The sequence below is a fragment of the Pocillopora damicornis genome, chromosome 4 (assembly GCF_964200805.1).
Source record: "Pocillopora damicornis chromosome 4, jaPocDami1.2, whole genome shotgun sequence".
Taxonomy (NCBI): Eukaryota; Metazoa; Cnidaria; class Anthozoa; order Scleractinia; family Pocilloporidae; genus Pocillopora; species Pocillopora damicornis.
In genome coordinates, this window is record NC_142673.1 from 26928405 (window position 1) to 26950442 (window position 22038).

The following is a 22038-nucleotide window of genomic DNA, read 5'->3' on the forward strand; positions in this document are numbered from 1 at the left end:
AGGAGTTCATTTCAAACCTGTGACCAATCTGGAACTTTTAAATGCGCTCGCTCACGATGCAAAACTTGTCCTTTCATTCATAACGTAGAGAAAATATCGGGACCCAAAAGATCCATTAAGATCATTGATCACTTTACGTGTACCTCCGCCAATGTTATTTACTGCATAACTTGCACTTATTGCAATAAGTTATACATCGGCGAAACAGGAAGACGACTCGGTGACCGATTCCGAGAACACCTTCGCGATGTGGAAAGAAATGACAAGGACGCATCCAAACCAGTCGCTAGACACTTTAATCTTCCTTATCATTCTAAACAGCACATGGCAGTTTGCGGCCTTTCCTTACATCTAGGCAGTTCGGAAAGCCGTAAAACACTAGAACAAAAATTTATATTCCAAATCGGCACCCTCAATCCCCACGGAATCAACGAGCGCTTTTCATTCAACTAATTTATTCCTGATTTATCGTCACCACATTCCCACCAATGGCGTAGCTCCACTTCCTACATATAAATCCACACACAACCCACAATTCCTCTAATTGCTCTGACGAAGGGCTAACGCTCGAAACGTCAGCTTTTTTACCCTTTACGGTGGCTAATTTACGTTTTCAACCCAGTTGTTAACACTAAATTACCTGCTATACTCTCCCACCGACGCAGCACCACAGTTTCTTTAGAAACTTACCCCTTTATTCATTTTTTTAAAAACACCTGCCTGTACCTATATGGCATGTAGTAAAGTCTTTTGAAGTAGTCATAATCCCAGTTTCATATGTTGAAAACACATGCACATGCAGATTTCCTGTAAACCTATAGTTTAATCCTGTGATGACTTCGAAATTTTGATGTACACCTCAGAAGGAGAACAAATAAATTTCATGCTTCTATTTATTCAGTTTAGGTTGGTGAGGTAAATTGAGTCAAACATTCAAGATGTACAATGACAGGTTCAAGAAATTTTCACAACTAATTTTTAAGGTTAGCTTACCTGGAACAATCATCTTGAACTAATGATGCCCAACAGAACTATCCGTGGTAAGAGAGCAGGCTTTCCTTTCTTCATTTAGAGAAATAATGATGTTATCATCTTTCCACAAGCTCAGTGGAAAGTGAGAGTGAATGAGACTGATAGTGTCTTTGTTACTTAAATAAATATCCAGAGCCAGGATAACCAGTCAGACACAGTCTGCAAAACTCTCTCACTTTAATTTTTTAACCAATTAAGCTAAAGCTTTACATTCTTGCTTTGTGAATATGTGGATCCCAATTACTGGTAATTTAACTTTTATGCATCAAAATAAAAAATAAAAAAAAATCTTCATCTATGTGCCCTGAACATTACAGGGGAGGAGGCAGGTTAAATTAAAAACATGAATTAAAATAAGAGGGCCCCCATTAATTTCAGTCCTAATTAAAGGAGGATCCTTGTTTTTCCAGATTCCCACCCTTTTAAACTCACATAGCTTGTGACCAATTCCTTATTTCAATGTTCAGTTTGGTTATAGGACCATTGGTAAGAAACACCTTGCCTTAATGAAAGCTTGAGCTAGTGTATGTAATGCAATCTAAATAATAATATTACATGTTACAGTATGGTAACCAACACAGCAAACAAAGGAAGTCAGGTTATTGACTTGCCTGCTTCAACTTTTGAGGGCTTATGGTACAGAGAATTAAGACATAGTAAACAGCTACAATTAATACAAAGTTGAACATTTTGAAGATGAGTGATGAGAATAAAGAAAAATATAAACTTGAGAATAATTAGTTGATCCAATACTAAATTCTTAGAACTAACATTATAAGAATTGTATAGTTGACAGTGAGAAGAATTACAAATTTGAACTGGGAGTTAAAGGGGTTAAATTTTATTTGATCAAAAACATGAATGGCAATAGAGGAAATTAGCTAGCACAATTCAAGTATTCTGTGATGTTTTTCTCTCACATGCTAAAGTTTACAGTTTCCATCATTTCACTGTCTTCTGTTCACTTGTTTGTTTGCTTTCCTAACAATCTTAGCTATTGTTGCCAACAAATGCGAGGAGCATATACATGAAAATGTGTACAGCTAATAACACTTTAATCCCTGAGAGTGACTAGCATCTCATTTCTCCATTCAATATCACCCCTGAGTCACACATTAAGGTCATGAGAATAAAGGAAATGATAATCAACTGAAGAACCTCTTGATTGTTAAACAAATTCTCCTTGCCAGCACATGAGGAAATATAAAGAGAACAGTTTGGAGAATATGCATTCTGATATTGGAGGGTAAAGGGTTAAAGACATCATGTAATCAGTTATATATATGTAGAGTACTGCTTGAATATATGATTGCATTAAGTACAAATGCCAAGTAAACATCATTCTGTGGTCTTCTTCTCTTCCACCCTGAAGGTTGCCTTGTGTAATGACGGGTTCTCACAATATCGTCAAAATCAAGTTACCGCGTTAGACTTAATATAAACATGAACATCGCTTACTCAATCCCATTTTATTTCAATTTTGGGAAAGGCCATTACTTCGTTCTTAGGGTAAAACAACACATCTTCGGCAAAGCGCAAATTTTTCAAATGAACAGAGTAAATCCTGCGAAAATTAACTGAAGAGAAGAAAAAAAAGTAGAAACTTGCGCTCGCCGTTCGACGTCATTTGAAAACTTTCTATGCAAAGCAAAATACGTAAGATAACTTCTTTTCCCATGACACCACGACTGTATTAAACTTTCAAACGAAAGGAGAAGAAATAACTTGAAGAATACGAACACTATGCAATATTATTCGAACGATGAACCGGCGTAAGAGTTTTTAAGCGATGAATGCCAGAGTCAATGTTTAACCGAAACGTGATCAGTTGAATTCAAAACTGAAGCTAGTATCAAACGACGATTGGAAAAAAAAAAGTTTGAATTTTTTTCTGGGTCTTAGCGTAAGAGAAAACCCTGATAGGACACGACTTACCTTCTCTTCTTTTACGGATCCTTTGCAGTTCGCTTCTCTTTGTTGATGACCTCTTTTCAGTCTGTTTTCAGAAGCGACTTTGTATTTCCTTCTCGCGTTGCTCTTCGCTAGAAACTCGCCTTTTTACTTATACCTTTTATTGTTCTCTTTCGTGTTCCTCTCGCCGTATTCTGCCTATTTTGGCGTCCTTTGTAACTTTCTTACGCGATTTTCTGGACTCGCTTTACGCCGTTTACTTGTTGCTTTCTTTGGTCGCTCTGTCTCTCTATATCCAGCCTATTTTCAATTAAAACCCTCTTTCCACGAACTTGAATTATAACAACTTCCTCCGGATGACAAAGCTTAAACACTGCCGGTATTGTTGTCTTACGAGTTGTTTAGAAATTACAAAATACTGAGAATTACTGTTCAGCTACATCCCAACCAGTTCGATTTCATGCTCAAAACGCGGGTGGCATATTTCATCTTCTAGCTCACGTGAAGCCCTCGTGCAATGTGCCCGCAGTACGCTACACTGCAGCTCAACGTTCGAGTATGCGTACTTTATCGTCATCTGACGGTGTTTCTTAGCGCACACTGATGGGGTATCCAAGTTACGAACGCAATCGCGCCTGCGCATTACCTTCTTCCTCGCCCTTCCATTACGTAATGGCTAAGATAGTGCCCGTGGTACAGTTGGCCGCGCATGCTAAAAGTAGCACCTTGTACGGTCGTACGGTCGTACGGTCGTACAACCAAATTTTTTCGGCTTGATGGGTTACTACTATTTCGTATAGTTATGGGGCTACGCTCTGCGAGCTCCGCTATAAGCAGTCTAAATTCATTTGGTCATAGATATTAAGTTATGAAGATAAATTCCCTTTAAAATAATTCAAGGTTCTTTTAAATTCTCATTAAAATTGGTTGAGACAGAAGCCATTTTTAAATTTCCCCGAACAAAATGACTTGAAATGAAAACATTAAAAAAGGATTAACTTTACCTTAAAATGCCTATGACACGAATTTTTTTTTTTTTGGCGTAAATATTTAACTTATCGTATGTACAAACCAATTCCGTGACAAGAAGAACTTCAAAAAACTTAAAGTCAGTTTTTTCGGGCCCTTGAAGTGCTCTCACTTTATCTTAAAGTGTCCCGTGGACTGCTAACGAATTAGCGGGTGATGACGTAGACACCATGAAAACTCTCAGTTGACACTTACAAATTAAAGTTCTCACATCTCTTGTAATTTTTTATCAATCAGCTTTGAAATACTCTGCATATACTGTCCGATAGCGATGTATGCCTACCTTCAGCAAACTCTACCCAAGTAGTATAAAAAAGAAATAGCAGTTGCGAGTATCAAACAAACATTTCAACGAAGGCTGACAAAGAAGGTTTCTCGCTTACGATGTTCAGGTCAAGGTTAAAGCAAAAAAACTCCCGTTACAGCATGTTTAGTTTGTTGCGTTTGTGTTTTGTTTTCTGTGAAGAAATCTATGTTAAGAATGGATAGCTGTGTTCGTTTCTGTTGCCATAACATTTATTTCTTCCCACTTAGTGCGGCGAAGGCGGTTCCCCTTGAGACAGTGCTTTGAAGTTTCGTTGCTGTAGAGTAATTCCCTACGAAATGTGTCGTCAAAATCTAACTTTTGACGACAGAATCAGCTGTATCACAAGGCACGATTGCCGTTTTTTCCGAGAAGTCATTGGACAGTGCAAGTTTCCCCTTTCTTCTGAGATTGCAAGCGCAGAGGCTATCGTCGTCCAATCGGTCAAGCGGAAAACGAGTGAGTTTATGGTCATCTGGTTCAAGTTAATCTCAAATAGGGATTTTAATAGAGTAAACCTTCTCTAGTTTACGGGCGGCATTGCCATTGCCCCATTTCGCTCGATGGCAAATAACTGACATCAGCATTGTAAATGAATATTTCGTATGCATCGACTTTCATACAGCACTTGGTAACGCTACAATCCAATTCATAGGATTTGTGTTTCTCTGTATATCTCGTTGCAGTTCTGTTATCACAATGACCTTGCTACTGATGCTACTTTTAGTTTCGTGAGGGAAGGGGGGAATTGATGGCTTGTGGAATGGATTTTCCGAAACCTAGGTTAGGAGAATCCACGGCCCTTTCGATTTTGTGTTTATGCTAATATCCGCCAGAGGTTTCGCACTGTTCACGCAGTTTGGAATATGGAGGGGTTCCTTACCTGTATTCTTAACAAGAGCACTTACGAGATTCCAAGTGACTCACGTGTGAGATTTTTATTGCAATCTTAACAGCTGATTTAAGGCTTGACAAAACAGCCAAAGCTAAGATGAAATTTCATGCAATCCACTTTATTTCCTGACAGGAATTATTTTTAACTTCTTGTCTCCAATTCCATTTCCAGGCATGAAATGCGCTTTTTGCTGCTTTCATCTCTCACTTTTGCTTGAATTTTGTACCTTCCCTAGAGAAGAAAAAAGATAGTTGTATTTAAAGATCATTTTTGTATTTTGTATGTATACTGTTCACCTTCGAGCAACTCGCCAGGAATTTGCACCCGAAAATATGGTAATCTTTGCAGGAATTAACGAGTTAAAATCACCCCTTTGTGCGACATTGTCTTACTGTTTTAGCATATGCTAAAGCTACTCTTCACCTTCACCTATCATACTAGTGATAGATATGTACCTGATTATTTATATATTATCTATCCATTATTAATAACCTCTACTTCGGTGAAAAGTTATTAACTAGATTAAATCAAGTAATTTTGAACTAGGATGCGTTCTGTTTCAGGTGTGGCGGACGATACAACACGCCTCATGACTTGATTTTCGAATTTAGCAAAAACAACAGAATAGAATGTTTGTAAACTTACATTTTTTAAGAACGATGGGATGGGAATGTCAGGCATAGAGCGTGTCTGCTGTTTAACCTCGTAACTTCCCGGTGCCAGTGGACATTTTGCCCCCTCCAAGAAGTCCACCAGCTTTTCACATCGAATGGAATGCGTGCTGCAGATAACGGCAGTTCAGAAAGAAAGAAGAGAGCCAATTAAGGAATAGGTCACTTCACATCGCCTAAGAGGGAGGGGGGGAAGGGGTTTGATTGTGCCTCAATAAAATTTACCTGAACACCCATAAGGCTTTATAATATTCCTCTTCCCCCACCCCACCCCTCCCTTCCCCCCACGGCGATACAAAAATTACTGGTTCCTTAGTTTATATAATAATTGATCGACCACTTGCATTTAATGATGAAAAGGGAGAGGAAGGAAAAAAAAGACCTAGGTTTTATCACATGATACAGAGGGTAGAATAATGTTGATATGTGATATCGATTTTCATGTATTTACGCTATTATCCACTGTTTTAAAAGTCTTTAGACCATCTCCAAGATTAAGATCTATAACCTCTGTCTGAAAACGAGGGCAAGCACAATTCAACGATATGGAAAAGATCCCATGTTAACACCACAAGAAAAAAGGCAAAAAGAAAAAAGACGAACTTGACTGAAAAACCTACCACATCCCAAAACAGGGGACCTTGGCCCATCCGATTATTGGTAGTTTTTTCCATACCGTGGCGTCAACTTTGTAGTTTGTTCCAGCGTTTTCACCAACACGAAACTTTCCTCCTAACGTAACTCTTTGTCCTTTCCTGAGCCTCAGGGGATGCGGGGAGAGGCTTAACGAATCCACCCTTAAGGGCAAGTTGTCCCCTATCATGTAAAATGAAAATTCAGTGAGATAAAGAAAATCCTCAAACGCAGCTGGTTAAATTAAGCCTCCATGTATGCAAATAATAAGATTTTGAATGAAGTTGCTCCGCTGCACGAAATGGCGAAAGAAAATTAGATAGACAATTTTTAAACCTGATGAAATTCAATCCAGAGTTTATACCGCGAAAAAGGAAAAAAATTTCTCCTACATGATTTAACTAAAAGAGAAAAAAAAAACCAAATATCGTGGACATATTAAAATTTGTCAGATAATCCCGCAATTTTCCGCCAACGGCTGAAACTTTAAGGAAATATTTTGTTGTAAACTTAATAAGTGGACTAAAACGTAATTTTTTTTTCTTAAATACCCTCATGCTTTCTTCACAGAATAAGAATAAAATTGATCAGAGAGGTTATGGCTCAGGTATATTTACTCAAATCTAAGAGCAGAATCGTTGAGCCATCATTTCTTTATAATTGACCTTAGTTTTAAGTGCCAGCCCAACTAGTGTTGGCGAATGGTCGATACGAGAGTTTGAGACTTCCCAGGTCTAGGCAACTCCTGCAATATTCTTGAAGTAGTTTCTAATATGGCCTCCATATGTAGCTCTTGTCCATATAAGTGCATATTTATTTTTAAGACTTTGAATTTCAAAGCAACGTTTTTAGGATATGTGGTTCTCTGAGATTTTGTATCAATTTTGCCAACCCGCAATATTGACAGAAAATTATATTTCTCCAATAATGCGTGACTCAAAATAACGCGAGAGTTTCTAGATAGTTTTTCATGAAATCCGGCACTTTGAGAGCGAACGCAATCGTCGAACATTAGAGGACACCGGAGGAACTTTGAAATTGCTCGAAATTTTACAAGACCCATAGGTTTTGGATAGATATTTCGTCAACATTGTATTCTATCTTATGAATCAAGGTTTTTCTCTCAATTTTTTTAGGACAGCGAGAGTGTTACAACACCCAGGGTGATCGAGAATCGTGAACCTTGAGGAGAAAATCAAAGAGAAAAACAGAAGCAAAATAGAAACAAGCACAAACTGTAAAAACCTACCGCAATGTTTCCATTTAAAGGCATCAACTGCAAAAGCTAATGCCATGAAAATAAAGATTTTTTTGATAGCCATTTTGATCGTGTTTTCACTTGGAAAACAAGACGTTCTGATTTCCCAAAACCTAACGTCCTACTTATAGCAATGATCAGCGGCGTAAAATTTAAGAATAACAAAGAAGTATCGACTACATAGAGCAAATATTGCTGTCAGCTTTCTGTTATGTATCCCACCTGAGAAAACTTGCTCTTCATAATTCTTACCAGAGGGCGAACTATCATGATTGCTGTGTAATCACACCTTTAAAACATATTTTGATGCAAATCAAAGACTTAGGACAAACAAAGAATTCTCTTACGTCCAAGAATAAGGCACCCTCACCATACTCACCCAAAAAGAGCCATTTTTGAGAGGAAAATTTAAAAAAAGACAATTTTTTTTATAAAGTTGAGGCTCTTAAACTTTTAACTAATCCCTTCTAGAACAAATCTATTCAGAACTTTCGAGTAACATCGTTTTAAATTATTCCGCTAAACAACTATTTTGATTTTTAGTTACCTCTCGTATTTTTTCAGTTTTACCTATTTCTTAAAAACGTGGGTAACTGGTACCTGTGGCAAATATCCTCCCTTTGTTTCAGGTCTAAAATTAGCCGGAAGGCTCTTTGCTTGCCGGGAGTTGTTCGGTGAGGATTTGGCGTAACAGCAGATTCTATATCCTCCTTTCTGCTTTTCTTTTCGACAGGACGCTAGATATCAAATCTAATAGTCTACGGGTAGAATGTCTCGAGTATTTCAACAGATGAAACTTTCGGTTAAAGAAAGTTGATGAGCTGATTCATGGGAAAATTATGGGGAGTGGAGACTCTCAACCATCCATGAATTTGCCTTGTTCCAATATTCTATGGACGACTTCTCTTACTTGGACAGAGTCGAAAAATAAAAGGTGATTGCAAGATTTTTTTTTTTGAACGACCACTACCCTAAAGCGACCACTCTTTTTTTCAGCTTCTCATTCAAATATAGTTTCAAAACTCTCTTATATCAAGCGACCACTGCTCGACCTCAAATATTTTCGAGGTCTATTTTCTTTGCTTTCTGTTTAAGATAAGTGACCATACGAAGAAGCTGATAAAATCTTTGCATTACTCATGTACTAGAAATTTTTTCTAAAGAGGAAAATGGATAAAAATAATCATAGCATGTGACGGAGGGATTGAAAGTTTTTGCTTCGACTGATATCATGTTCCGTAAAAATCAAGAAAGAATGGGCGAGACTCAACAAACACTTCTGCCTGCACTAAGGTGGTCGACCGTGGACAGTTTCCTGTATTCACTGCGTGTGCTGACTCTTTTCTCGCTGAAAAAACCTTTGTAATTTTCTATGATATACGGGCGACGCCCCTTTGTCCATGGTAATGCCCTACATTACATAATCACAGTGAGACGTTGCTACCTGACACTGTTTTTCTTATCAAAACCTACTGCATGAAGGGTTGATTATTTGAATATTCATTATTTTGTTGTTATTGTTTTTCGCATTAAATTCAAAAGCAATGTAACTGATTTAAAACTGTTTCAGGAACAAATAAAAATGGCAAAAATCATCCGGTCTTTATCAATACAGCATATACGAAAGAGCGTAGAAAATTAACACTCAATTAGGTTCAAAGCTTGGGGGTATGTCATATTAGTAAATCAAGCAATGAGATACAAAGTCCCCTTAACATTTCACTTTATTTCAGTCACTTCTATCATCTTAAGAAGCATTTTTAGTTTATTTTTCTCACTGCCCCTCTGACGCATCCTATTCTTCTTCTACGATACAATCGTGCTCTGAACTTGTACAGTCCCTGCAAAATCAAAGAAATAACAGAATTTAGTAATTATTTTTTCATATTTTTAGCCCAACCTGTTAGTTGTTAGTTGTCAAAGTCTCGATTTTTGTCCCTTAGTTACTGCGATTTTCATTTCTATTAAGTGGTCACTTCCATTAAGCGGTTGTGGTCACCCTTTTCTGAGTATCAACGGCCTTTTTGTACTGACCTCTTTCCATGTTCATCTCCCGAAATCAATATCAGCAGCATATTTGAGCGAGCTCTAGTATATTAAGAGGTCAAGTACAGGGTAAAAGGGTATGGTTTCTTTTTCTTTTACACAACAGTTCGGTCAAACCTGCTTTAAGCTGTTAACCTGTGTGGAGTGATTATCTCGGCATTCCTTTTGAGTGGCCGCCTAATACACGTTTGACTTTACTAGACTAAACTTTGACTGCTAAATGTTAAAAACGGTTAAAACGTTTAAGATTCGTATCTATGTTTAAAAATATTTGATAAAAGTTATAGAAGACTTTTTCCGTATTTAAACTCGTTTGTTATACAAAGCAAACCCGAGAGTTGGGAGAATTCTTGAATATCTGTCAGGTTTGCGTAACAGGTTCTCCCAATCTGCCGTCGTGTATAGATTGTTTTGTAAAAACGCAAAAAGTCATTCCGGTATGGCCTGATCAAAGCGATGATAAAAGTGTTTAATGTTAACTTCCTAACCTTTGGTAAGAGTCTCAGCAGCACACGAAAGCCACGAGGCAGACGGCGACGTACTGCATTAATATTGTACATTCCTCTCCGTAAACCATATCTACACTTTACTCCTTTCAAAACCTTCGCAATGTCGGCGCATCTCACCCTGCCATTGCTTCAGACAAGAATAATTCAAGGAAAATTAGTATTAGGTCAAAGTAAGTCATTAGTCGAGGTAAAAAAAGCAATGAGTGTACTCCGGCCTAGTTTCCAACGAAGCCGGAACTTATCCATTGTAAGCCTACTCCCCAGCATTTCATTAGGCATTCCTGACAATTAACTGCTACTCATTTACACCCCTGGGTGGAGACAGGCACCAAGAGAGTAAAGTTTTAGCCTAAGACCTGAACCTCTCAACCCAGTCCAGCGCACTGAACATGAGGTCTTTGCGCCTCCCTCATCAGTTCATAGTTGTAGTATATCATTTGATTTAAAGTCCAATGACTCATATCCCAGATACAGCTTGGAGAAGATTTTGACTTAACTACCATAGAGAGTAACTGCGTACTTTTTATAGATACCGCTGATCGTGCATTTCACGTCCCACACCTTTATCCATAAATTATGATATTTACTCCAATCGTTAGTAAAACAACAAGATTTTAGAAATGTACAGTACTTGTAATAGAATTGCTAGTTTTCTTTAGGCTTTTACGACTAACAGTTGATCAAAAATGATAAAAAGATAGGTTATAGAAGGACAAGTTTTATAGTTCACTTTTTTCACGACTAACGGTTAAAATTTGTCAATTTTACGCCTTAGAGGCTAAATTCTTTGCCGTTCTACGGCTATTGGTTTACACCATTGAGACTGTCTCTAAAGAGGCAACCCCATTGGCGTCAAGGCCGTAAATGGAATCTTCAATAACAGCAAAATATAGAATCAGGAAGTTTCATTGCTTAACCTACCAAAATCTTCTAAGATAACGGAGCCTGCACAAGTCCCATCTCCTCCCTTTCTTCATAATTTGAACACGGTATCTGAATGATGACCCACGCACAGATCTGGCAATTTTTACTCTTCCTCTGACGGTAAGTGTTCTATCATTTCTTCTCAAAGCATTCGGACTGAATGACAACTTATAAGGCTGGATCACCCCTTTTTACGTAAGAGGTAGAGTAAACAAAAACTATTCAATATATTAGGGAATGGAAATGGAAATTAAATATATAAATTGAAATTTAGCAGTGGACATTCCACATGGTGGCTCTTCTTGTCTATTGTTTCCAAGTCCAAATGGAATTTGAATGTTGGTATTTGTGGAGGTAGCGAGGAAAACTGGAGGACCCAGAGAAAAACCCTCAATGCAAGGACGAGGATCAACAACAAACCCAACCCTCATGTGACGCTTGTCTGGCAATCGAACTTAGGCCACAATGATTGGAGGCGAGCGCTCTCACCACTGCGATATCCCTGCTCGTTAAATTTCAGATGATCTTGATCAATACAAAAAGGATTTAAATTGACAAAAATTGTGAAATCTTAAAAAACATAAAATAGGTTCGAAAGGGGGTGGTATGTCCACTCGGGCTGTATGATGTAGGTAAAACAGCATAATGCTTTTATGAAATTATTATTCTGTGACTACCGGTTTTCGGTTTTAAATTTGAAAAGTCAACATATTTATCTCACAAAAAATGAGATTCTGCCATCCCTTTTTCTAAGGTGTTATAATTAGCGACAAGTAAACTTTAGACCTCGTCGTCTGACGAAAACCAGCAGTATAGCAATCGAAACATCGCAATCATAACACGATTGATAAGCCTAACTCTTACTTTGAAAGACAAACAATTAATCTACAAAACCGCCATGAACAACAGCCCTTTTCCTCAGGCTCTTCTAGACATACTGAAAAAGTTCTTTTGCGATGGACAAGAGAATGAATGATTAAGGATTTTGAGCCTTCAGTAGGTTTTTTTATTTGAAATAAAATAAATGTAGGCTGTGGATACTTACCGCCGCAATTTCTCACCCAAATACCACCAACTACATGCGCCAAAGCGACAATGATGAAGATCTCCTTGAAAACCATCCTTGCTGTGTCACCACTAACAGACCAAGACAGAATGGTTGGTTACAGCGATACTGGTTACTTAAATAACCACAACAAGCAACATTAAAGAAGTATGGTACTCATCAGGGTAAATATCATTGCTAACGTATCAACACTTTCCCATTGTCATGTCTTGCACCTGCAATGAAATTTATGTATGCGGGGGAGCCATCAAGGGTTCTTCGCTTTACACCGTTAAAAACAATCTTTAGCTCTAAGTAAATATCCAACAAGGAATAAATAAATTATTTGCATGGAATGATAAGACACTTAAATAAAGTTTCTTGAGTAAATATCAGAAATGTTCTCTAAAATGCCTTCATAACTTCTCACCCTCTGTACTATGGAGATGTGCCCCTCTCTAGGACAAATCTTCCTTGAGGTAGGGCGCTGTGTGGCTTCTTTCTCAGCTATTATCCCAAGGTATTCCTTCAGAAAGGCAATGCAATCTTTTTGTGCGACAGCGACCCATATTTAGCTGAAATCTTTTAAATTTGAGTGATGTGGCAACGTGGGTGCAGTCGTATGCAGGTTTGACTGCATCTGTTATTTTACATAAATAGAACACCCACTGACGTGGGAGCCCATGCCCTCTTTTTCATGATCTCTCTCATTACTCAAGGGATCCAGCTGCACGAAGTAATATTTCTACGTCATACCTCCAATGTTATCGCTTTAGGTTGTTCAAATGGACGAGAGGGGGCTTTCATTCACCGCTAGCAATTTTTCGATCAATAACTGATGCCTTCTGTATTTGAAAGTTTTTCTCCGAAGTTTAGCAATATTAGCAATGCTCTCCACTTTCAGGGTCAATAGTCCTCAACACCTACTTCAAGTTCGGCATGTAACCAATGTCTAAGTCGAATCAGCTAGAAGTAAACAACTGATACAGCGGCAGCTGTACCATTCTTCCCCTTTATACGACATGAAATATCACAATTACTATTTAATTTTGAGATCCTACGCACGTGAACAATATGTATCTACCAAGAGGGGATTGATTTCTCTATGACAGGAACCATATAATGCACAGAATTTCTTAGCGGCCGCTAAATGTAGAAAATATGTTTTTATAAAGTCTAGTGTAGGAAGGAGTTGCCCTATATAAACCAGTTATTAGCCGCTGTTTTGGTATGAGAATGAATATCGATTTTGCGACATTATTGTCTTGGAACCACGCAATAGTATAAATGTATCTATCCCTTCAACTCCAATGGAATCAATTGAGTAAAGAGTTTAACAACCAAAATATAACATTGATGCTGGTCTGGTTTACTCTTTTTCTCTTTTTCCTGCAACTATGACATAAAACCAAATGCAACTTCTAGAAGCCAGGTTTGAAAACAATTGCAGAGAACTGAGCAACCATGATTCCAAGGGGTACCTTCTTCCCAGGGGTGCGTTAATTTCTAAGTTTATCTTCAAGGAAATAAGTATGGAAGTGTTTCAACAACTTTGGCGAGGATGGTGAGCTTTAGGGGCTTGATTAAAGCACCAAAGCGTATAACCACCAAAACAAACAAACACCAAAACAAACAAACAAAAAGCACAGTAACAGTTCTCCAAATAAGAACTGGCTTGAGAATTTGAAAGAAAAGAAGGAGATTTCTGTAGGGAGAACGTAGGAAACCAAAATTAAAGCTCTGAAAATGACAGTCAAGGAACCTACAAAAAACGGATTTCCAAGAACAGCTGATCGAAGAATTCTGTTAATTAGTTACAACAAATCTTTGGCAGGAACTGGTGCACCATAGAAAATACCTTGAAACAGACCTATGGTGACGCAATTCAACAAAAGAACCGAACTTATAATCTGATGCCTTAAGATATTCTGTGCATGTATGATACGTTCCATTTAAGCTTAAGTCTTCACATTTGAACTTGATTAACAAAAATACAAAAATAATGGGAACAATTGCAGTTCGGCTCACTAACTCATTGCCATATGACCCATATCGCTCAATGGCAAACAACTGACATTAGCATCGTACATGAATATTTCGTATGCATCGACTTTCACACAGCACAAATTTGTGTTTTTCTATACATCTCGTTACAGTGCTGTTATCACAATGACCTTGCTACTGTTGCAACTTTTAGTTTCTTGAGGGCAGGGGGGAATTGATGCTCGTGGAATGGAATTCCCGAAACCTAGTTAGGAGAATACACGGCCCTTTCGAGCTTGGATTTATGCTAATATCCGCCAGAAATTGCAGGTTTGAAATACTCTGGAATCAAGTTTTTGAGAACAGCGCGAGTGACCCCAAGATGATCGAGGATCGTAAACTTTTAGGAGAAAATCAAAGAGAAAAACAGAAGCAAAATAGAAACAAACACACACTGTTCAAATGTTTCCATTTAAAGGCATCAACTGCAAAAGCCAATGCCATGAAAGTAAGGATTTTTTTGATAGCCATTTTGATCGTGTTTCCACATGGAAAACAGGACGTAATGATTTCCCAAAACCTAAAGTTCTACTTATAGCAATGATCAGCGGCGTAAAATTTGAGAATATTGCGAATATTGCTATAAGCTTTCTATTATGTATCCCACCTGAGAAAACTTGCTCTACATAATTCGTACCAGAGGGCGAACCCTCGTGATTGCTGTGCAATCACATCTATTTTGATGCAAATCAAACACTCAAAGACGAACCAAAATAATTCTCTAACGTCCAGGAGTAAGGTACCCCCACCATACTAACCTAAAAAAAGCTACTTTTATTGGGTAAATAAAAGAAATATATCTTTTTTATAAGTTTGAGGATCTTAAGCTTTAAACGAATCCCTTTCTCGAACAAATCTTCTCAGAACTTTCGAGTAACTTTCGAGTAATTTTCGATCACCCCTTTAAATTTTTCCGCTAAACAACCATATTGATTTTTAGTTACCTCTCGTATTTTTTTCAGTTTAACCTATTTCTTAAAATCGTGGGCAACTGTTTTATAGGTGTGGAAAATATCCTCCCTTTCTTACAGGTCTAAATTTAGCCGGAAGGCTCTTGGCTTACCGGGAGTTGTTCGGTGAGGATTGGGCGTAAAAGCAGATTCTATATCATCCTTTTGTTTTTCATTTTTTTCTTTCTGTTTTTCTTTTCGACAAGAATCCAGATATCAAATCTTAAAGTCTACCGATATAATGTCTCTAATATTTCAACACAGATCTCAGATCAAATTTTGGGTTAAAAAAAGTTGGTGAAATGAAACTTGGGGAAATTATGGAGAGTGGAGACTCTCGAATATTCATAAATTTGCCTTGTTCCAATATTCTATGGACGAAACTCTTTCTTGCACAGAATCGAAAGGTTAAAGGTGATTGCACGATTTTTTTTCTGAGCGACCACTACCCTAAAGCGACCACTCTATAAATAACCGTTTACAGTTTCTCATTCAAATATAGTTTCCAAAACTCTCTGATATCAAACGACCACTGCTCGACCTCAAATATTTCGAGGTCAATTTCCTTCGCTTTCTGTTTACGATAAGTGACCACACGAAGAAGCTTATGAAATCTTTGCATTACTCGTGTTCCAGATATCTTTTCTAAAGAGGAAAATGGACAGAAAATAAGCATAGCATGTGACGAAGGGATTGAAATTTTTTTGCTTCAACTGATATCATGTTCCGCAAAAATCACAAAAGAATGGTCGAGACTCAACAAACACTTCTGCCTGCACCAAGGTAGTCGATCACGGAGAGTTGACCGTTTTCACTGCGTGTGCTGACTCTTTTCTCGCTGAAAAAACCTTTGTAATTTTCTCTGAAATACGGGCGATGCCCCTTTGTCCATGGTAATGCCCTACACTACATCACAGTGGTGGGGCGTTGCTACCAGATACTGTTTTTATAATAAAGACCTACTGCGTGAAGGGTTAATTAATTGAATATTCATTGTTTTGTTGTTATTGATTTTAGCATTAAGTTCAAAAGCAATGTAACTAGTTAAAAACTGTTTCAAGGACAAACAAAAATGGCAAAAATCATCCAAAGGTCATCAACACAGCATATACGGAAGAATGTAAAAAATTAACACTCAATCAGGTTCAAAGCTCGGGGGTATGTCATATTAGTAAATCAAGCAATGAGATACAAAGTCCCCTTAACATTTCACTTTATTTCAGTCACTTCTATCATCCTAAGAAGCATTTTTAGTTTATTTTTCTCACTGCCCCTCTGACGCATCCTATTTTTCTTCTACCATATAATTGTGCTTTAAACCTGTACATTCCCTGCAAAATCCAACAAATAACAGAATTTACTAATTAAGTTTTCATATTTTTATCCCAACCTGCATTAAGTGTCACCGTATTTTGCGGTCACCATGTATTAAGCGGTCGGTTGTCAAAATGTCGAATTTTTCGCTTAGTTACTGCGATTTTCATTTCTATTAAGTAGTCACTTCCATTAAACGGTTGTTGTCACCCTTTCCTGAGTATCAACAGCCTTTTTGTGCTGATCTCCACTTGTACTAAACGGTCACATTTAACGGAACCACTCATATAAAACTGAGAATATTCTTTAAGTAAAATCTAAACCACGTTTTTCTCCCGAAATCAATATAAGCAGCACATTTGAGCGAACTTTAGTATCTTAAGAGGTCAATTATAGGGTAAAAGGGTGTGGTTTTTTTAATACGCCAATTCGGTGAAACCTGCTTTAAGCTGTCAACCTGTATTGAGTAATCAATTTGGCATTCCTTTTGGGTGACCGCCCAATACAGGTTTGACTTTATTACACAAAAGTTGTGACAGCTAAATGTGCCTATAGATGAGAGCATTTAAACACGGTTAAAACCTTTTGGATTCCCGTCTATGTTTAAAAATATTTGATAAAAGTTATGGACGACTTTTTGCATGTTCAAACTCGTGTGTTATACAAAGCCAACTCGAGAGTTGGGAGAATTCTTAAATGTGTGTCAGGTTTGCGTAACATTCTCAGGTTCTCCCAATCTACCCTCGTGTTTAGATTGATATGTAAAAACGTAAAAAGTCACTCCGGTGTGACCCAATTAGAGCGATGATAGAAATCTTTAATGTTAACTTCCTCACCTTTGGTAGGAGTCTCAGCAGCACACGAAAGCCACGGGGCAGAGGGCGACGTATTGCTTTAATATTATATGTACCTCTCCGTAAACCACATCCACACTTTACTCCTTTCAGAAACTTTGCAATGTCAGCGCATCTCACCCTACCATTGCTTCAGAAAAGAATAGTTCAAGGAAAATTAGTAAGTTGATTTTACCTCATTAGTTGAGGTAAAAAAAGCAATGAATATACTCCAGCCTAGTTTCAAACGCAGCCGGAACTTATCCATTGTAAGCCTACTCCCCAGCATTTCATTTGGCATTCTTGAAAATATACTGGTACTCATTTACACTCCTGGGTGGAGACAGGCACCAAGAGAGTAAAGTTTAAGCCTAAGACCTGAACCTCTCGACCCCGTCCAGCGCACTGAACATGAGTCTTTGCGCCTCCTTCATCAGTTCATAGTTGTAGTGTATCATTTGATTTAAAATCCAATTACTCATATCCCAGATACAACTCGAAGAAGATTTTGACTTAGCTACAATAGAGAGTAACTGTGTACTTTTTATAGATACCGCTAGTCGTGCATTTCACGTCCCACACTTTTATCCATAAATTATGTTATTTACTCCAATCGTTAGTGAAACGACAAGGTTTTAGAAATGTACAGTACTTGTAATAGTTTCGCGAGTTTGCTTCAGCCTTTTACCACTAACGGTTAACCAAAAATGATACAAAAGATAGGTTGTAGAAGAACAAATTTTACTGTTCACTTTTTTCACGACTTACGGTTAAAATTTGTCAAGTTTTTCGCCTTCTTGACTAGATTCTTTTCCGTTTTACGGATATCGGTTTACACCATTGAGATCGTCTTTAAGGAGGCAACCTCATTAGCGTCAAGGCCGTAAATGGAATCTTCAATAACAGCAAAATATAGAATCAGGAAGTTTCATTGCTTAACATACCAAAATCTTCTAAGATAACGGAGCCTGCACAAGTCCCATCTCCTCCCTTTCTTCATAATTTGAACACGGTATCTGAATGTTGACCCACGCACAAATTTGGTAATTTTTACTCTTCCTCTGACGGTAAGTGTTCTATCATTTCTTCTCAAAACATTCGGACTGAATGACAACTTATAAGGCTGGATAGCCCCTTTTTACGCGAGAGGTAGAGTAAACAAAAACTATTCAATATATTAGGGAATGGAAATGGGAATTAAATATATAAATGGGAATCTAGCAGTGGACATTCCGCTACGTAGCTTTTCTTGTCTACTGTTTCCAAGTCCAAATGGAATTTGAATGTTGGTATTTGTGGAGGTAGGGAGGAAAACTGGAGGACCCAGAGAAACCCTCAATGCAAGGACGAGGACCAACAACAAACCCAACCCTCACGTGACGCTTGTCTGGCAATCGAACCTAGGCCACAATGATTGGAGGCGAGCGCTCTCACCATTACGATGTCCCTGCTCGTTAAATTTCAGATGATCTTGAAACAAGGATTTAAATTGACAAAAATTGTGAAATCTTAAAAAGTATAAGATAGATTCGAAAGTGGGTGGTATGTCCACTCGGGCTGTATGATCTAGGTAAAACAGCATAATGCTTTTATGAAATTATTATTCTGTGACTATCGTCGTTCGGTTTTAAATTTGAAAAGTCAATATATTTATCTCACAAAAAGTGAGATTATGCCATCCCTTTTTCTAAGGTGTTATAATTAGCGACAAGTAAACTTTAGACCTCGTCGTCTGACGAAAACCAGCACTATAGCAGTCGAAACATCGCAATCATAATAAGATAGATTAGCCTAACTCTTACTTTGAAAGACAAACAGTTAATCTACAAAACCACCATGAACAACAGCCCTTTTCCTCTTCAAGACATGCTGAAACAATTCTTTTGCGATGGACAGGAGAGCGAATGATTAAGGATTTTGAGCCTTCAGCAGGTTTTTCATTTGAAATAAATTGAATGTAGGCTATGGATACTTACCACCGCAGTTTCTCACCCAAATACCGCCAACTACATGAGCCAAAGCGACAATGATGAAGATCTCCTTGAGAGCCATTCTTGCTGTGTCACCACTAACAGACCAAGACAGAATGGTTGGTTACAGCAATACTGGTCACTTAAATAACCACAACAAGCAACACTAAAGAAGTATGGTACTTACCAGGGTAAATTTCATTGGTACCGTATTTACACTTTTCCATTGTCATATCTTGCACACCTGCATTGAAATTTATTTATGTGGGGGAGCCATCAAGGGTTCTTCGCTTTACACCGTTCATTCAATCTTTAGCTCTAAGTAAATGTCTAACAAGGAATAAATAAATTATTTACATGGAGTGGTAAGATGAAAGTTTAAATGAAGTTTCTTGAGCAAATATCAGAAATGTTCTCTAAAATGCCTTCATAACTTCTCACCCTCTTTACTTCGGAGATGAGCCCCTCTCTAGGACAAATCTTCCTTGAGGTAGGGTGCTGTGTGGCTTCTTTCTCAGCTATTGTCCCAACGTATTCCTTCAAAAAGGCAATGCAATCTTTTTCTGCGACAGCGACCCATATTTAGCTGAAATCTTTTAAATTTGAGTGATGTGGCAACGTGGGTGCAGTCGTATCCAGGTCTGACTGCATCTGTTATTTGACATAAATGGAACACCCACTGACGTGGGAGCCCCATGCCCTCTTTTTCACGATCTCTCTCATTACTCAAGGAATCCAGCCGTAAGAAGTAATATTTCTACGTCATACCTCCAATGTTGCCGCTTTAGGTTGTTCAAATGGACGAGAGGGGGCTTTCATTCACCGCTATCAATTTTTCGATCAATAACTGATGCCCTCTGTATTTGACAGTTTTTCTCTGAAGTTTAGCAATATTAGCAATGCTCTCCACTCTTATGGTCAATAGTCCTTAAAATCTACTTGACGTTCGGCATATAATCAATGTCTAAGTCGAATCAGTTAGAAGTAAACAACTGAAACAGCGGCAGCTGTACCATTCTTCCCATTTAACTGAAATGAAATATCACAATTAATATTTAATTTTAAGATCCTACGCACGTGAACAATATGCATCTACCAAGAGGGGATTGATTTCTCTATGACAGAAACCATCTAATGCGCAGAATTTCTTAGGGGCCGCTAAATGTAGAAAGGGTGTTTTTATAAGGTCCAGTGTAGGAAGGAGTTGCCCTATATAAACCAGTTATTAGCCGCTGTTTTGGTATGAGAATGAAAATCGATTTTGCGACATTATTGTCTTGAATCACGCAATGGTATAAATGTATATTTCCCTTCAACTCCAATGGAATCAATTGAGGAAAGTTTTAAGCAACCAAAATATAACATTGATGCTGGTCTGGTTTACTCTTTTTTTTTTCTTGCAACTGTAACATAAAACCAAATGCAACTTCTGGAAGGCAGTTTTGAAAACAGTTGTGGAGGACTGAGCGCAAACCCCCAGCCAGATTCCAAAGGGTACCTTCCTCCCAGGGGTGCGTTAATTTCCAAGTTATATGCAAACAAATAACTATGGAAGTGGTTTAACAACTTTGGCGAGGATGGTGAGCTTTAAGGGTTCCATTAAAACACCAAAGCGTATAACTCAAGCCAGTAAAAACCAGATTCGCGTTCCTGTTGGCAAAAGAGCAGGAGGTTGTATTGTAATCTCTTGCGAAGAGAAAATGAAAAGCCGCATGCAGGACAAGGCGCGAAAGAAGCCAGACCAAGATCATTCCAGATGAACGATGCAGCTAAAACCCATCAAAACAAACAAACAAAAAGCACAGTAATAGTTCTCCAAATAAGAAGTGGCTAAAGAATTCGAAGGAAAAAAGTAGATTTCTGCGGGAAGAGCGAAGGAAACCAAAATTAAAGCTCTGGAAATGACAGTCTAGGAAAGTACAGAAAACGTCTTTCCAGGAACAGCTGATCGAGAAAGTCTTAAGTCACAACAAATCTTTGGCAGAGACTGGTGCACCATAGAAAACACCTTGAAACAGACCTATGGTGACGCAATTGAACAAAATAACCGAACTTATAATCTGATGCCTTGAGATATTCTGTGCATGCATGATACGTTCTATTTAAGCTAGCGTCTTGACATTTAAACTTGATTAACAAAAATAAAAAAATAACTGAAGCAATTGCAGTTCGGCTCACTAATTCATTGCCATATGATCCATTTCGCTCAATGGCAAATAACTGACATCAGCATTGTAAATGAATATTTCGTATGCATCGACTTTCACACAGTACTTGGTAACGCTACCATCCAATTCAATAAAATTTGTGTTTTTCTATACATCTCGTTTCGGTGCTGTTATTACAAAAACCTTGCTACTGTTGCTACTTTTAGTTTCTTGAGAACAGGGGCGAATGGATGACTCGTGGGATGGTTTTTTCGAAACATAGGTTAGGAGAATCCACGACCCTTTCGAGCTTGTGTTTATGCTAATATCCGCCACAGGTTTCGGACTATTCACCCAGTTTGGGTTATGGAGAGGTTCCTTAACTGTATTCTTAGTAAGAGCACTTATGAGATTCCAAGTGACCTACGTGTGGGATTTTTATTGCAATTTTAACAGCTTATTTAAGGTTTGACAAGACAGCCAAAGCAAAGATGAAATTTCATGCAATCTACTTTATTTCCTGA

The 22038-nt window shown here is 38.0% G+C and overlaps 3 protein-coding genes across 3 annotated transcripts; all 3 read right to left on the minus strand.

Annotated features, from left to right (window-relative positions):
• Positions 1 to 5188: 5188 nt before the first annotated feature.
• LOC149047465 (ganglioside GM2 activator-like) lies at positions 5189 to 7868 on the minus strand. Its single transcript, XM_089202428.1, has 4 exons — positions 7725 to 7868; positions 6463 to 6658; positions 5817 to 5952; positions 5189 to 5402 (listed from the first exon to the last, which is right to left on the minus strand). The coding sequence occupies exons 1-4, from the start codon at positions 7795 to 7797 to the stop codon at positions 5313 to 5315; spliced, it is 495 nt and encodes a 164-aa protein (XP_089058554.1). The 5' UTR covers positions 7798 to 7868; the 3' UTR covers positions 5189 to 5312.
• Positions 7869 to 9445: 1577 nt separating this feature from the next.
• Positions 9446 to 12393, minus strand: LOC149047466 (uncharacterized). The gene is made up of 4 exons (XM_089205137.1): positions 12258 to 12393; positions 11210 to 11399; positions 10268 to 10415; positions 9446 to 9574 (listed from the first exon to the last, which is right to left on the minus strand). The coding sequence occupies exons 1-4, from the start codon at positions 12331 to 12333 to the stop codon at positions 9494 to 9496; spliced, it is 495 nt and encodes a 164-aa protein (XP_089061263.1). The 5' UTR covers positions 12334 to 12393; the 3' UTR covers positions 9446 to 9493.
• Positions 12394 to 16500: 4107 nt separating this feature from the next.
• LOC149047467 (uncharacterized) lies at positions 16501 to 19449 on the minus strand. Its single transcript, XM_089204270.1, has 4 exons — positions 19374 to 19449; positions 18342 to 18531; positions 17401 to 17548; positions 16501 to 16581 (listed from the first exon to the last, which is right to left on the minus strand). Exons 1-4 carry the CDS (start codon positions 19447 to 19449, stop codon positions 16501 to 16503), a joined length of 495 nt encoding a protein of 164 aa, XP_089060396.1.
• Positions 19450 to 22038: the final 2589 nt, after the last annotated feature.